This window comes from Toxorhynchites rutilus, chromosome 3 (assembly GCF_029784135.1).
Source record: "Toxorhynchites rutilus septentrionalis strain SRP chromosome 3, ASM2978413v1, whole genome shotgun sequence".
Taxonomy (NCBI): domain Eukaryota; kingdom Metazoa; phylum Arthropoda; class Insecta; order Diptera; family Culicidae; genus Toxorhynchites; species Toxorhynchites rutilus.
Window position 1 is genome coordinate 94,529,539 of NC_073746.1, and position 18,304 is coordinate 94,547,842.

At 38.2% G+C, this 18,304-nt stretch overlaps 1 protein-coding gene across 3 annotated transcripts in view; it reads right to left on the reverse strand.

Moving 5' to 3' along the window:
* LOC129777342 (developmental protein eyes absent) overlaps positions 1 to 17,936 on the reverse strand; it is a 97,497-nt gene extending 79,561 nt beyond the window's left edge. For 2 of the 3 annotated variants that reach the window (XM_055783569.1, XM_055783567.1), the window contains exon 1: positions 16,792 to 17,936. In XM_055783569.1, the coding sequence (XP_055639544.1) occupies positions 16,792 to 16,836 (45 nt within the window). In that variant the 5' untranslated portion in view covers positions 16,837 to 17,936. The remainder of the gene's footprint in view (positions 1 to 16,791) is intronic. The other variant, XM_055783568.1, reaches the window with a different exon arrangement.
* Positions 17,937 to 18,304: the final 368 nt, after the last annotated feature.

Sequence of the window (18,304 nt, forward strand, 5' to 3'; positions counted from 1 at the left end):
CAGTTCGAAGGATTCCGTGTGATCCCTAGAAGTGAGGATTAGCAGCAGTTATCGCGAATCAGCATCGAGTGAATGCCCTAGGGATGAATAAAGCGCAGGTAGTTGTTGTCGGTACACAAATGAATTGATTCATGGAAAGCGATTTCCGTTCGCAAGGGCGGAAAGCTGGCAGCGAAGAGAAATGGAAAAGAGTTTTTAAGTAGATTTGCGAAGAAACAATATTTGTAAATATGTGCTGATGGAACCGACCGGCTTATGCAAAATCTCACGATCGGTCGAGCTTTTGGCCATTCGAATTTGCATAACAGGCGCCAGTCTAGACGAGACATTTCTTTCGGTCTGTGAACGAGTGCACGAAGCCTGAGATTAGAATATTGGGCGTAAATTGCACATTTACATCCAAATGATTGAACGAATCGACGCTGTTGAGGGGATCACTGGTCGGTTTTTGATTTGTACATTGGCTTCGTGGGCCCGAAACTAGGTGGCAAATAACATATCATCGGTGACCCCTACGCACTCGACGGGGTGTGTTTCTGTGTTCTCATGTCAAATCTGCTCAAGATAATTTATTTATGCCAGACAATTTCAATGGTGACAGAACTAATAAATTATACATCCGTCGATTCCAGTTTTTCGAATTTGCTTCAACGATAATGAGTGTTGGTCACAATCAACACAACTCGGTCGTGACTGAAAAAAGGGGCGTTTGGAGCAATTGAAAGCAGCTTTATCACCGCACAGCGCCCAATGTTTACTGAGAATGGAAAACACAACTAAGAACAGTTAAAGTTGGAAGATAAAAATGATTTAACTCTTGTTGACAACGATGTTATTGCAATTCTTAAAAAAAAGTTTAACGTGCGACTTTTCTACGAATTACAACAATCAAGTTTTGAATTCTGCAACAGAAGTGAAAAGTTCCAAGATACGTATCTAACTGAATTGGATCATAGGATAAAAAATTTCTTGTGTATTACGTTTTTGTCCATCTTCTACAAACGTGTGTGCAACAAACAGCATGAGTGGGTGAAAAATAAACTGAAGTACCAATATTAACAATCAAAATCCTACGTGTATGATTATCATGTATCCAGTACTTTCACATACCAGGCCGGAAGCTTAATTAGTACGACTTCTACAAGCAGGCTTTTCATCTCAAGATAGCGTTCATCGTATCGTTCAAATGTAACCCCTTTAAAATTACCTTTTACTATAAACTCGTCATTATAATATCAGATTATTTTCAGACACAATTCTCGTTCAAGATTTTTTCAACCACCTGCAACTAACATGTTCCTCCGTTACATGGAATATATGTATGATACAGAAAATATGATAGAATAAAGACAACCCTAAATCGGACAATTCCTTTCTCGAGTTTCGCTCTTATCAACACATTCGGTGATCCATTTTTATCTATATAGATAGAAGACGATATAGGAGTGCGTTTTATTACATTAAAAAAAAATCAATTGCCATGTTTGGTTGGAATATGTGTATTATTTTTACGGGTCTCCATCTCCATTTCAGGGAGGGTGTCACACCATCATAGAAACATTCCTCATATTCAAAAACCTTCACATGCCAAATTTGGCTCCATTTGATTGATTAGTTTTCGAGTTATGCAAAAATTTGTGTTTCATTTGTACTACCATTGTACTACCTCCCCTTAGAGAGGAGAGAGGAGTGTCGAACCACCATAGAAACGTCTATCGATCTCTAAAACCACTATATGCTAAGTTTAATTCCATTTGTTTGATTAGTACTCGAGTTGTTCAGTATCCTCCCCTCCACCTCTTTAGAGAGGAGAAAGGAGTGTCACACCACCATAAAAACATTTATTGCTCCCTAAAACCTCCATATGCCAAATTTGGTTCCGTTTGCTTGATTAGTTCTCAAGTTATGCAGAAATTTGTGTTTCGTTCGTATGGCAGCTCCTCCTTAAATAGGGGAGTGGAGTGTCTAACCACCCTAAAAACATTTATTGCACCCTAAAACCTCCACATGCCAAATTTGGTTTCATATGCTACGTTAATTCTCGAGTAATGCAAAAATTTGTGTTTCATTTGTATGGCAGCCCCCCTAAGAGAGAGGGGAGGAGTATCTAACCACCATAGAAACATCCATTGCATTATTATACCTCCACATGCCAAATTTTATTTCGTTTGCTTGATTAATTCTCGAGTAATGTAAAAATTTGTGTTTTAATTGTATTTGTATGTTAGAGAGGGAGGAGGGGTCTCGAACTATCATAAGAACCTTCCCCGACCCCAAAAACCCATACATACCAATTTGCATGTCGATCGGTTCAGTAGTTTCCGAGTCCATAAGAATCAGACAGACAGACAGACAGACAGACAGACAGACAACCAGAAATTCATTTTTATATTAGGCTGTCAAAAAAGTCCTGCGGTATTTTTTTTGAATTTTCATTTGTTCATAAAATTAGTTACAATCATCTGTTTTAAGTCAAATATGCGCCGTTTTGTTCGATGACTTGTTCCCAACGAGATGCCAACTTCATAATACCCCTGCTATCGCTTCCTTATTGGCAAAAAAAACTCGAATAGCCAATTTTCACAGGCCTCTTTTGTGGCTAACTTCTGACTACCTAGCTCGTTTGCCATGGACAAAAACAGGTGGTAGTCACTTGGTGCAAGGTCCGGACTATACGGCGGATGCAAAAGAACCTCCCATCCGAGCTCCCGGAGCTTCTGGCGCGTCACCAAAGAAGTGTGTGGCCTGGCGTTGTCCTGATGGAAGATAATGCGGCCTCTGTTTATCAAAGATGGCCTCTTCTTCATGAATGCTACCTTCAAGCGGTCCAGTTGTTGGCAGTACAGGTCCGAATTGAGCGTTTGGCCATAGGGAAGCAGCTCATAATAGATTATTCCTTGACAATCCCACCAAACACACAGCAGAACCTTCCTGGCCGTTAATGAGGGCTTGGCCACCGTCTGAGCCGCTTCAGCGGGTTTCGACCACGACCGTTTGCGCTCCACGTTGTCGTAAGTGACCCACTTTTCATCGCCAGTCACCATCCGCTTCAGAAACGGGTCGATTTTGTTACGATTCAGCAGCGATTCACATGCGTCGATACGGTCAAAGATGTTTTTTACGTCAACGTGTGTGACACCCATACATCAAGCTTCTTTGTGAATCCAAGCTTCTTCAAATGGTTAATAACGGTTTGATGACTTATCCCCAGATCTTGGCCGATGCTACGGCTGCTACTATCCCGGTCTTTTTCGGCTAATTCAGCGATTTTGTCGAAATTTTCGACGACAGGCATTCCGGAGCGTGGCGCATCTTCGACGACCTCTACACCAGAACGAAAACGTTGAAACCATCGTTGTGCGGTGGAAATGGAAACTGTATCGGGTCCATGAACTGCACAAATTTTATTGGCAGCTTGAGATGCATTTTTGCCTTTGTCATAGTAGTACTGTAAAATATGTCGGATTTTCTCTTTATTTTGCTCCATATTTGCGACACTATAACTCACGAACGACTTAACCAAACAAAACACTGTCAAGGACTATATTATAGCGCGCCTTTCAAGGACTATATTATAGCGCACCTTTCCAACATGCTATAGTATGACTCGATACAATGAATACAACTAGAACTACACGCTTACAACGACACCTCGCGGAAATACCGCAGGACTTTTTTGACAGCCTAATATATATAGATGCGAAAGAACACTTATAGTTATTCAAATAAAATTCTCATCCGCCTCATTCCACCGAAACAGATTGCTTAAGCCAGGCGTGCCGAATGTACTGCCTCAGGACAGTATTCCAAAGGCTGCCACCTGAACTTTCTATGACAGCCTTAAGTCTTCAAACTTTTTCGGTTGATCCGGCTTATTGTCTTTAACACTGAAATCACCACTTTTAAATCGTCCAAACCAAACCAAATCTATCCGATGTTGCAAACTCACCATAAACTTCCACAGGCATTCGATGAGCTTCAGCTGCACTTTTATTCCAATGGTAACAAAAAATCTAAACTTTCCGCAAAGGGTACTTATTTGCAACGAAAATCGACTTTTTCAACGCAGTAAAAAATGAACTTGTTGTGCAAAAATGTCGATAATTCACGATTTAGAAAAAATGAGCTGTCGCCCTCGACTATTCATGGCACCTTGAGCCATCCTGTGGAAACGAAACGGATTAAGTTCAATTAAGTTAATTGTTAGAACACATATGTATCTCTAGGTGAGGCTTGGGACATTACATGTCATTTATGCGCTGCGTTTCCCAACTATAGAACCACTCAATTTTCTCTGAGTTTCCTGAGATATGTAAGAGGGCGGTTGAATTGAAGTATATAGTGTAGAATACAATAACTATCTTCATTTATAAGACTGGCCACTTCAACTTTATTGTTGTGTTCAGGCGCGAAACAATCAAAAAACTAAAATTCCAGTGTTTCATAACTATAGAACCAGATGGAAAAACTTTCACTTCTTTCCAAATTTAATGTCAATTTAACATGAATTACGATAAGTTTCTAATTCGTAGGTCATCTTTAGTTCTCATTCGGGATACTTACAACCAAGCTGTGCCATGTCGTAGTGTGTATCTCGTTCTACGCAGAGGATACTGCTCGTTTAAGTTCTTCAAATTACTCATACTGCTTGTAAGCTGCATCAACTATTCGCTCGATCACTCCTCATAAGTCCCTGATAGGGTTTTGATGTGGTACACAAGTTGACCAGTCCAGAATCTGAAGCCCCTATTCATTGAACCATGCCATGACCTTCTAGATTCTATAAATTGATGCCAAATCACCCAATTATCAAATTGTTTTTGATACAAAAACAACAGTCAATTATTCTGAAGTACCTTGTTGCCCTTCTAACTGTCCATTCGTGTTGATAGTAATCTATGGTAATCTATCTAAACCAAATTCTATTTAAGTTGAATTTTTTTTTATCAGAGAAGTGCTCCTGAAATAGTGAAACCCATAGGATTAGCTTCCACATTAGTTTTAGGACTCGCAGCTTTGAAAGTGGGATTTTTATAATTTGGGGGAATTTTCTCAAAAAGGCCTGGTTCAGATAGCTTACTATCAACATGAATGAACAGTTAGAGGAAACAGAAATTTTCCCATATTCTGGGCCGTGAACAAATAACAAAAGTCACTTGAGCCATTTCACGATAGCCGCCGCGCAGAACAAAGGAGCATAACAATCAACGCAAGACTTGTCGATGCACTGTTGGTATTGTTAGACGGAATGATTGCGCAACGATTCGCGTGCATCTAACCACCCACAAACGAACGTGCATGCATGTTGATGATGTCAGTAGGAATGTCATCTCGACCAGAGCACGTATTTATTCGTATGTGTTCTCGATAATGATTTATGTTTAATTCATAGGTGTGGGATGGAACGGAAAAGAACATTCCAGTGCACGGTGAACACATGATCGTTGGATTAAAGTTGGAACACTAGTGATATTGGGGGACTAACTTGTATAACTTATAAACGACCTGAATTTACAACATCTCCGGTTGGCCGCTATTTGATCAAAAATAGCATAGGTAAATTATTCTGTATCAAACAATGACATTTCAAATGAAAAGTTTCCCTACATTCGACAAAATATTCTTCTTTACATTTACATTTACATTTATTTCTTGTATCAACAGCTAACATATAAAACCATGTATCTGTTGGATTTCCTTAAACTAACTTATTCATAATGCTAACATTTATACAATTACTAAAGGAACACATTCAATGGCCAGGATGATAAAATAACATAAAACATATATTTAAGGCTAGCACGAGGAAGGTTGAAGTCAAACCTGTGATAGCATTTGTTAAAAATTTTGCACATGCTGATCATTGGCTCGTTCGCACCATAGTTCGTCCGAGATGCCGGAATATTTAAAAATGGGTGAGAACGTAAATGTAATCGCCTTATGTTTATGTTCATCTGTCGCAGTATGGCAACGCAATCTAGATCTGATCGTAAGAGATCATTAATGAACATTGCCTTGGAAAGGTCACGACGCGAACGTAGGAGTTGCAGGCTCAACAAACCGACAAAACTTGGAAGGTTAACAGGATCCCTCCAGGGTAGTCCTCGAAGCGCAAAGCGAACGAATCTCCTCTGAATGGACTCAATGCGATTGACTGCATCATTGTGAAACGGCGTCCAAACTACTGAGCAGTATTCTAATATTGAGCGCACTAGAGAACAATACAGGGTTTTCAAACATGTAATGTCTCTGAAATCTTTCGCAAAGCGAAATATGAATCCAATCACAGAAGATACTTCGCTGGCGACATATGACCAGGGCTCTGCATAGTCATAGTCAACTGAGGATAGTCAGCTGATTATCTGACTGATTATAGCCTTAGTTGGTAATGACTTTTGGCTTCTTCACGCAGTCTCTCCGCCAAAACGACTGAACAGTCAGTCGGTTGTTTAGTCGCTATCTCCCTCTACCGACTCGAATATATCATTTCATTCTTCCTAGTCAATCTGTTCTCATTGCATTTTGAAGTGACTTCTCCCAAAACGAATTCGTTCCTCTCTTTCTCGCTCCCATGTACATGTGCATGCATCGATGTTTGAATTCAATGTGGTTTGACATACGCTACAGGTGAGCTAGATTCTTTTGTATCGTACACGAAAATTACTTACACGTATAAAATAACGTGCTGTGTGTGCGCTATTTTGCACGCCTAATACTAAATAATAATAACGCGAGGACCTTTATAGCATACTTGATAGATGTTCTTTGGTTTGATTTCACGATGGGTAGACAATAAACCGTCCATTGATGGGGTAACTTCTTTTTTGCATCAGAAATCATGTTTTCGTTCCTCTTTATATGGACGTAAAAATAATATTGCGTACGCGGGTATGAATTAGTGTCAGGGGGGAATGGAAGTGTGGATTGAAGTCAGTTGAATGAAGAGGCAGATTTGTATTCATTAGTCGAGTCAGTTAAAATAACCACTGACTGGACTAGTTCACCAGTCATCCTCGCTAGTCAACGCTAGTCAATTCATTTTCTAGTCAAATCACTTTTTGTTGGCGGCGACTGCCGAAGCAGTTCTGTTCGAAGCAAAGCTGCTAAGAGTAGAGTCGGTCCTCATTTTTCACCTTCGAAGTTTTCGGGCCCTGTATATGACACATGCTGTTTAAAGGTAAGATGAGAATGCATGAAAGCATGACTCCCAGATCCTTGACAATAGCCTCCCGATTCAGTGTCTGGCCATGAAGAGAGTATGTAAAGTAGGTGAATGATTTCTTCTTACAGACACTGATGACAAAACATCTAGAGGCGTTCAAAATCTTCATATTGTTGTGACACCAAGCAGCAAATATGCCTAACTGTTGTTGTATGAAAACTGCGTCAGTACGATCGTTTATGGTAAAATACAATTTAAAATCGTCCGCGTAAGGCAGCTTCTGGCATTTGATTGAGAAGTGAATGTCTTTCAAATAAATCAGAAATATGAAAGCTCTGAGCTGACTACCTTGAGGTACACCAGAAGATACAGAAAAATAATCTACTGATTGAGAAGAAAGAGGAGCTATGTATTATAAACTAGTTGAAGTTCAAAAATTAACAATAAAAAAATTAATGAAATTGTTGTAGTAAAAAAAAAATATTAATTTTGTAGAGATTCTGAAGTTATGAAACACCTGTATTTTGGTTTTCTGTGAATATTACATGCCTGTCCAATGACGGTTATAAATCTAGTTTTCTAGACGAGGATAGATATTGTACATTGTACATTTTTTCCGAACAATCACAGTCCTACGTCAAGCTTCAGTTTGCGCCCCTTGGTACTCTTTTTTATTCATTTATTTATTTGGTTATGTGTTATTGAATATTATATATATATATATATATATATATATATATATATATATATATATATATATATATATATATATATATATATATATTATATAATATTAGCATATTTAAGATAAATATTATATTAATATAAATAAATATATCTTTCAAATGTCCGCCACGTCACCTGTACAACTCAATTATTTTGCTGTGATTTTCGATTACTCTTCAGCCCTTTTCGATTTGCATTTCGGCCATGACCTGAAGGAAAAAATTGAAAAGTAGTTACAGAACTTCGCGGAAAAAATAACACGTCATTTGTTGCAGGGTCAATTTTGTAACATATCAAATCGAAAAGTACCCAAATCAAAAGTTGGATGAAAGAGTTGAATTTCACTAAACTGCTCTACTGAATCATGGTATGGTAGGGTCTGGTGAAAATTCAATTTGTCTGAAAACGTAAAATTTCCAATTAACGATCAAAATATTTGAAAATTGAAAATCGTCATAACTTAAAATCTTTTCAATAATTAAATGGTTTCGTGTTTCTTCCGTGAGGGCTGAGGATTCGTTTCAAATTATAAAGATTGGACATCCTCAATCCTAAAACTAATTGAATTACACGAAGTATTATTATGTTGTGAAGACGATGTTCCCCTATGAAAGTTATTCACATTGAGCTTCGTGTTTCATTTCTGTGAAACAAAAATGGCAAGGGATTTTCTAATAGAATAAAAATGCATTCAAAATAAAAATTATGAACGAAAATACACTTTTTCGTATCAAATATGTCATCTATGTGGTAGAGTACATTTTGTATGATAATAATTTTAAATTATAATGACAAAATTTAGCGAATAGCGAGAATGCAAACGTCATTGAGATGTTCATCCATAAATAATATTTGTAATCAGAATATTCCGTTCAATTAACTGGGAGATAGCACAGCTACTAGATGTAAGGTTGAAAAAATAACCTTCAAAACATTGTTGAGTTAAACCATTTTATGTTTTTATCCATGAATTAAAAATTCTTATTTTTCGACGAAATTCCAAATCAGACAAAATTCCAATCAGTCAAAATCTAATTCGTTTGCCGCTTATCCTTGGAATGAGCCTTGCCATCAATCCGACTTTGTCTTGGAGGCGATCCCGTCACCGGCGGATGTTTTTCCACCGCTGTATGTGATCTTTGTTTTTCTTCGTCTCCCAAATACAGCGGAGAGCATCTCGGCTCTCCGAAAGGCGCGACACGGACAGCGAGTTTCAACGATGCGCAACTTCGCCGGAACTTTGATTTGCGTTTGCCTTTGATTTCCTTCTCTGGAGCGTTCGTCTCAAAGACCCTCTCGGAAAGAGGACAGGTTATAATCCCGTCTCTCACGTCTTCGTTAACGAACAGCTTGGAACCTGTTGCAGGATATTACCATCAAATAATTGATTTCCAGCTGATTATCATCAAAACTCCGAATCGCATATGCGACTCTGGAAAACGTAACCGCCGGCCACTCTAGTGCGCGGCTACGACGATGATTATTAATATTTAAAACTCGGCCTCGATGGGGACAATGTTTCAAGTGAGGGAGAGGAAGTTAGTTTGGGCGTCAAGATATAAACGCGAAGATACGCAACACAATGATTAGTCACAGCCTCCCGCGGTCAGTCAGCGTGGGGAGAGATCATCCGTCATCGGCCGGCCATCAGATCCATCAGGCGGTTTACTTGTTATGTTGGTGGAATGTCGTCGGGTTGGGATTATTAATGTCCGGTAATGACATCGTTGTTTGGCGAATTAATATGGGACGGATTTGAGGAATCTCGGAAGAATGATCTTTGTCGATCCCGTTTTTTTTTTTGAAAATACTGTTATTTGAGACCTCTAATTATAGAAGCACATCACTGAAACCGTTCAACTTATTTTTGAAACAAATTTGTATTTGTATTTGTTTACAAACAGATTATAACATTTAAATTTGTTGCAAAGAATAACAATAAAACTTGAACACTTATACAGTGTTCAAGATTTACTGTATTTCAAATTAAGACGTCAATTGAACTTACACTTGACCCGATAAAATCTGGAAGTTAAGGGAAACGAACTATGAGAACACTTGACCTAATCCATGAAAATAAAAAGTATTCGTAACTTAGCGTGTTGTAATATATGATTTGAATGCATCAGCATCTGTTCAAAAAAAGAGGCACTTAGTGACAGATCAAATTGCTGCGGCTAGATTGGATAACAGTAAGGAACTGTCCAGTGAACTCGAGAAGAGGCTGGGATCCGTTAATCCTGACTAGTTCAATGTTTTTGCTTGCCGTTGTTGTTAATACCTGTTACCATCCGTTTCAGAAATGAGACGATTTTGCACGAGATTGGCTCTTACTGCATCAGAACCATAAACACTGTTCACATTTTCAGCCGCCTGGCTTGCGCGTTTTCCTTGATCGAAGAAAATATATGAAACAAAACCATATCAAGTGATCACAACCAGTCTAAGAGCAGTGCTGAGTACAAATTATTATCGTTCTAAAGTACCGAGCGTAACCCCATTACACTTTTGATACGCGAGAAAAAAATTATTAACCATGGCTTTCTTTTAATCATACTTTATAATTTTAGGTGCAAATATCTTCAACTACACTTCTTCAAATAATCGTTCAAATATGCTCAAATGTGAACCGAAAAATGAATTTCAGTAGGTATGTTACACTGATTGAATGATGACACTGTTTTATATCCTTCCAGTTATACATTAAACAGGATGATTTTTGAGGTTTGTTTCTCACGAATCATGCATGTCAATGTTAGTTATTTCATTACCAGAATTCATGCTCTGTGAAAACTGTGTTTTGAACACAGACTTAGGCAAACAAAATTGTTGCCTTTGCTGTGATGAGTAGCCACAGGTAGTACAAGAACTGCGAATTCATTCAGAAATAAGCACAGTTGGTTTAATCCTTGTCCGTATTTTTGACGTAAGACTAAGTCTGAACTTTCAATATGAGGGCTAAAGTTGCCATAAGAAAATCTGTGTTTTTGGTTTGATAAAGTCATTTTATCGTAGTTTTTTTCTCCAAAAATCTGAAAAAATCTCAAGATTGATTGCATTGTTATTATTAATTAGACGATGTTGATGATTTCCAAGTAAAGTCAGGAAGCATATACAGTGTAAAAAAAATGCTTCATAGAGGTGTAATGGAGATTTACCCAGTTACCAGGACATGGTACATAAAAAGATGTGATGATTGTGACGAATTAAAAGGTACCATAAAAAGGAAACAATTCAAAAACTGGAGAACTGTCAACGCTTGAAGAGGGAACATAAAGTTGCTATGAAGCTAATGCTTAGAATACGGATAGGACAAGATTTTTTCTTTTCAAATTAATTAATCGGGTATGTTTTTATTTAAATTTCTATTCTTTATTTTCGTTATTCAACCATTCGATGAAGATTTCAATTTTCGGTTTCGGTCGTGGTTGAATCTCTCTAGGTTATGTTTAACGACGGATTCCAATGAGAGTCATTTTGTTGCGGGCAAACTCAGCAATCTCAATGGTTTGAGCTTCAAAATTTCCTGAAATGAGTCGGGACCTTCTCCCGACTCATGTCCAATCACTGTGCCGGTGAGAGATGTGTTGGCTCGGTTAGACCTTGACTACATGTCCCAAATATATGTTTTCCTTAAAGATATCGATCTTCGAGTGTGATTGTTCTTACATCCTTTTCCCTCCATTTTCCCCTCCTTTTCGTACTTCGCGAGCTATCGGTTCCCTTCTTACTAACATTAGAATAAGTTAAATTGTTAATATATATTAGATTTGAGATAGTTTTAAGAATTCAGTGTGATGTGTGAGTATGAATGTGAATGTGAGTGTGAGTGTGAGTGTGAACATTGTTACAATCTCCTTACATCCCATCCTTTTCCTAATGAGAATGTGTCACCCTTCTAAACTCGAGTCGACCGCGAGTAATCGGTTTCCTATTCCATTAACCGTAGAATTAAGAAAACATGTTAATAGTGAAAATATAGTGAGGAGTTTGGCTTCTTTAAACCTATGTAACTGATCCTGTAAAAATAAACGAAACGTTAAGGTGAAGTTTAAGTGGCTATTACATGTACAGTGGGGTAAAAATCGTGATTTTTGATGATTTTGCTTGTATTTTCCACAGGAATTGTTTATATCGATATTGCAGCCAAATTAAGAAAGATAGAAGTTGGGCGTCAAAGAACAAATTGTAGAGCGGTTAAAGAACTTCAATTTAATTTATAGAAACAATCTAGTTCAACATAATTTTTTAGGATAAAATTAATGATAACGCATCAAAAGTTATTAACTTTTGAGTTTTCCACTTCCAAAATGTTATTAAAATCCACTAATTTAGTTGTTACACTACTATATCCTATACTAAATTTTCTCATCTTTCAAATGAGAGAATCAGAATCGCCTTCAGTAGCGTACTTTTCAATGTAGAGCATGTTTGAGGTAACAGTATCCGAAACAAAAAAAAGTTCTATAACTCTGTCATTGTTGAAATTCGAACATATGCGTAGGAGGATTTTTTTCATCAAATATGATGAAAAATCACCTCCTGAGAGAATCTGGATAAATTTATTTTTTCCTATCAGAAAGGTGTTTTCTGACTTTGAGGGGATGAATCAAAAATCAAATTTCTCTTTTATTTTTAAAAAAAGAAAAATACATGCAAAAAAGGTGCTCCCGTGGCCGAGTGGTTAGCGTCTCACACTATCATGCCGGGGGTTCGATTCCCGTTCTGGCCGGGGGATTTTTCGTCAAAGAAAATTTTTCCGGCTTGCACTGTGGTCACGCATATTCTAGAGCTTGCCACTCCAGAGTACATTTAAGGCGTGTTATTCGGCATAGAAATCTCAAGTATTATTAATAAAAATGACGCAAGTAATGCTACGTTGAGAAGGCAAAAGTTCCACTGGAACGTTAGAGCCATCCAAGAAGAAGAACATACAAAAAAAAACAAATGAAAAACAATTTTTTTTTGACTCGATTATATTTAAGATTCGATTATATACATTGAAAAGAAATCAAAAACTTTATATAATCGAGTCCGCGCTGTACTAAATAGTGGAAATAATAAAACAAGTAGACATGTAATGAATAAAATGGGTAGGTTTTTACCAATTTTCTCGCCGCTCACGTTGTGTCACAATCAAGCGAACCATTTGTCAGAACAATGTCATGCGAAAATGCGAAAACAGAATAGAAACTGAGAGAGGTTGGCGTCGACATCATGCCTCATACCGTATGTTTCTATTCTGTTTTCGCATTTTCGCATGACATTGTCATGACAAATGGTTTGCTTGGTCACAATGCAACAAATAACATTCTTCAATTCGAGCGTTAGCTTACTTGGTATAGTTGATTTCGTCCAAGTCACGTTGCATCGAACAAGAAGCACAAATTGTTTTGCTCTGTGGTTTCGATTACTAGTTCCACTCTAGACAGTGATCAGCCAGCACCATGTGTTAAAGCTAAGTGTTTATTTGGAAATACTTATGCTGTGCCGATTGCTCGCGTCGCTCATTGGATGCATTATGTGTCATGAAATATGCGTTTGTTGTACAGAATAAGGGACTGTTCTATGGCATATGTTTGCTATGTCTGTTCGCTGATTTAAGAGTCGATTTCGCACATATCCTGTTACATCGAATGAGAGATATAATTTATTTTGTTCCATAGTTTCAGCACTACCAATTCGGCAATCATGCAGCTGGCAACCAGTTGGCGGCGGAGAGAGCATCAAAAATAGTCTCTCTCTCAAAACAGATACTTTAGGTTAAGTTTTCTAGCTTTATTTATTTATTCATTTCAGTCTTGTAATGTAAAACATTGAATTTTTTGATGTTACAATGTGGATATAGTAAGGTAATTTGATTTCATGTACTACTAAAACTAACTGGAATTTCAGTAGGAAATCTCTCTTGAGGAACGCTTCTGAATTAAGTAGTTGTTCTAGAAGTTGGCAGATTATTTCAATTCACAATACACCTGTCGAAAATTGAACTGTGCAGGAACTGTGCTAAGGAATTTTATAGCTTTTTGCGCGAGTGCCTCGTAATGGTACAAGCTTTTCAAAAAGGTAATTCGGATCTTGGTTTTTAATCTAAAACAGCGTCTTACAAGATCTGTACTTATAAAAGTTTCTAAATGAACACCCAACTAGGTTTTTCTGCAAATTTGAAACATGCGAATATGTCGATGAGCTATAAACATATCTCGATAAGCTTAAAATTGACTTTTTCAAGACTACAGACAAATGAACTGCTAAATTTTAAAACCACTATAATTCAACACCTCCCCTCTTCAGTTTTTAGTTTCACTTTAGCACCCAACACCATGTGTTAATGCTGATTAAAGCTAGTTTAAAATTTATCATTTATTGATTTTCATGAAGAAGAAAACTGTCAGGAGAGAGCATTAATGAATTTAGGAGTTCATGGTTCACTGTTTCTGATCGATCATTCAATTTTCACGAACTAGAGCATTTTTCCGGGTTAAAAGATGCTTCAAAGCGCATCACATTTTTAACCGGATTTGAAAAAGATTTTTTCACTACGGTGAGAGCTGTTTTCTTCGGTCGAAAACTGAAGATGAAAATCTGTTATGCTGCGATTGAAGTCGCCGTCGCCGCACAACCGTTTCGGTTCAGATTTTCTGTTGCCGTTCTGCGAAAGGTGCTGCAGAGTATAATTTGGGATCATAACTTTGGGAATGCAGTTGTTGGAAGCGAAGAAGATGTAATTTTACTAGAAGGTATTGAAAAACTACTTGAATATTCAAAAAGTTATTCAAATTGTCAGCTCTTGATGCAGTCCTTCGTCTCTCCGCTTATGTCCCCGATACTACCCTTTAGTTTTTTTTTCAAATTTGAAAACCACCGCCACGTTACTGTCAAGCCCGTTTTTGATTGATGATTATGGCCTTATTAGTCTGTATTACTACTATTGAATCTAACAGATATGTAACTTCAACAAGACGAAGCTACTTGTCATACAACACACAAAATAATGGACCAATTGAGAGGTGAGTTTGATGATCATTCAACCTCTCGTTTTGGACCTGTAAATTGCCTATTAAATTAAGTGATTTGACAAATATATTAGTTTTGGGGTATTATGTATTGCCTCTCATCTATCCGAATAAACCGGCAACTGTTGAGTTGATGGAAAGCAATATTATACGGGTCATTAAACCCCAGCCACAATGCACAAAAAATCGATGCAAAATCGAGGATTAGGCTTTCGCACAATGAACTTATCTTGAAAGGTAAAATGCAGACACCAATTTATAGGTTTTAAATTTTAATATATTTTCAGCCATTTTTGTGTGTTTTAGTTCACAATAAAAACGAACTTATTCGAAAATCTTTCTCTACATTAGTAGTAGTGGGTGTATCTACAATAAGCTATACACATTTTTAGTGCCCCTATCAATTGATTTGCAAACGAATGCAGTTGTGCTCACCTCTATTTAGTATCTTGATCCATCAAGAGTTCACCAAGGATTTGTTTACATGTTAATTTTTCATTCCTTCCGAAATGTCGCGTATCAAAAAGGAGACTAAAATTCAAGTATTGGACAAATGGATGCGAGAGAAGGGTATTACAATGAATAAAGTGGTAAAATGTTTCGGAATTCATCCGGCAAGTGTGAGACCTATCATCCAGAAGTTCGGGTAACACTATTCATTCGATGATTTACCGGGAAGAGGAAGAAAACCAGAACCTTCCAACCCCGATCTGGACCGGAAAGTAATCAACCTCATCAATCGGAATAAATTGATGTCGATACGTGATTCGGCGAAAAAAAAGCTAGGACAACGGTTGAAATGGTGCTGTGGATCAAAAAGTGGAACAACCTGAAGACATACAAAAAGCAAAAAAATGTCAAAACAAAGTGCTGAACACTGTGCAGAAATCCAATGCGTGCATTCTGATGGATGATGAGACTTACGTTAAAGAGGACCCAGAACACAATTTTACACCCAGTCATTGGCGAGGGTGTAAGCGACCATGAGAAGTGAATTCAGGGGGAAAAAATGGCAGAAAGTGCTTATGTGACAGGCAATATGCTCACGTGTATTGAAGTCGTTAAACTTCTACACAAAAGAAACAATAAATGTCGATATGTGCCAATCTGAGTGTTTGCAGGAAAGGTTACTAGAAGCATAGCACCCCACCACCATTCTGGCCGGATTTGGCATCGGCCCACTATGCCAAAACCACTCTAAAGTGGATCGAGAATATTGATGTTGATTTTGTTGAGAAAGACCTCAATCCGCCAAACTGCCCCTAGCTTCGTCCGATCGAGAGATTGTGGGCTATCGTCAAGCGAATCTTCAAAAAGGATGGTGGCGAATTTCAAGACTGGAATGCTGCGTCCAAGAGAACCGATCGATTCATTGTACAAAACCCAATGAAGACCTTAAGTCGAAGGTCAGAACATATTTCCAATAATCAATTTTTACTTCTTTGGCTTCAAACACTGTAAGTTCACGAAACATTGCCGAACGGTTTCCTTGTTTGATAGATCAATTAAAATGGGTTTTAAGATGAAAAATATGTTTACAGCTTTTTTTTTTCTCGAAAAACTTCTTAAACATTATTACTCCTTGATACATTAAGGTCATGTCTGAAGTTTAGATACGTAACATTTCATTGAAGAGTATATTGCATAAAACCATGATTTTGGTTTAAATAAATGAACAATAATCAGTGTTTTTATAATTTTGTAGGTTTTCATAATTCCAATAATCTGTCAGAAGTTTGGAACAAATCGGGTTCTGAAAACAGAACATCCGCATGAACTTCGAGGCAGGATGGAGTCCTATTCACTATTGCCAAACAAGCGATTTGAAAACAAATTTTATCTAGCTTAACTCAAGAAGCACCAATAAGATTTAAATCGGAGACATACCGTCTGCTTGTAGTCGTCCCAGCTATCCACGCCAAGGTTCAACATGAATGCAATCCATTGGACGAGACGACGCACTGGTAAACAAAGCCCTCAATCCTTGTGCACCGTCGGCTAAAACCACTTAGCACTGATTACTTGAACAAAGTTGCAACCGCTAAATCACACACACATTGCCTCTTGAAGACCCTGGCTCGAGCAAACAATCGAGCCGTGGTAATTGCTCCCGCGGCTTAGTCGGGATTTTCCTCCAAAGCCCGAGCACTTTTCAAATGGGTTGGAAGGAGCATCAATTAGTGTCGCTTATGACTTTAACCTTTCCTTCGGCTGGTTACCGTAGTTGAAGTGCATAGTTTTATCACTGTTTACATTTATAGCGGTAGTTTCGCTCTGATAAGTAATCGAGTTTTCTCACCTCCTCCGTAGAATTGGTACTTATTTTCCACACGCGACGTTTTCCCCTCGTAAGGCTTCTTTCCTCCCGATGGACAACAACTATTTACACTGTTCTGGGAAAAAGTTCAGCTATTGCTTAACTTGCTTCCGCCTGGAGGTGCTTGTAGAACCACTGACTTTTCACCTTAATCCGCGAGTTTAGTAACACTTTTTACACCTTGTTATTTGATCGGCTTTCTTCCGGCTTTCCTCGCACTGTTTTCACGGAATTTGCTCAGATTTATTGAACTATTTCGCTTTCCTTATTTCATTCCCCTATCGGTGCAATCTCTGACGAAAATTCCACGACGGTGAAAATATCTTGTAATTTGAATCTTTTCCTCGATTTTGCTGAATTGAAATCGTTCCTCCTTTGTTCACTTCCAAAAGCGCTGGGATTATTCCAATGTCCTGGTCCTCTTCCCTTGGTCGCACACTCCACTCCTTGTGTCCCACAGTTCCATTCAAAGAATATTTCACGCGAAAAGGGAAAAGTTTGCCTTATCCTTCTTCTTCCAACCCCTGACACAAATCTATCCGGAATTCTTTCTCACTTTTTTTTCTCGAGATCCTTTTTTTTCTATTCCGCGCACATTTAAGATCACCATACAGATCCTTCTTTTCGTCTTCCCGGGATGACACAACAAAAAAAAACCCTCGAACAAAAAGACTGTCCTCTCCTTGAGAGAGTTAAATAACAACTAAAATATTGTCGAAGATTTTTTTCCTCCGTACCCTCTAATTCCCGCTCCGGTGCTCCTCGCTGATGCAGATGTGTGTGCGCGCTTAGAAACCCAACCGTGTGTGCAGAGGAGGAGAGGCGCAACATTTCCTCCTTCCCACATTTAGCATTGGCTGCTGGCTGCTGGCCGGATTGCTCATTCTATGCTGTTTCGTTATGTCTCGCGTTCCGAGTTCTTGCACTGTGTGTGTGTGTGTTAGTGGTATTGTATCACTAACACCAAGCGCTACCATGGCGATGACGACGAGACGACGAGGTGGTTCTGCGCAAAATAGACATCGTCGTCGTCGTCGTTCATATGAAAGGGGAGGCTTTCCTCGGCCGCCCCTAGAAGCCTTC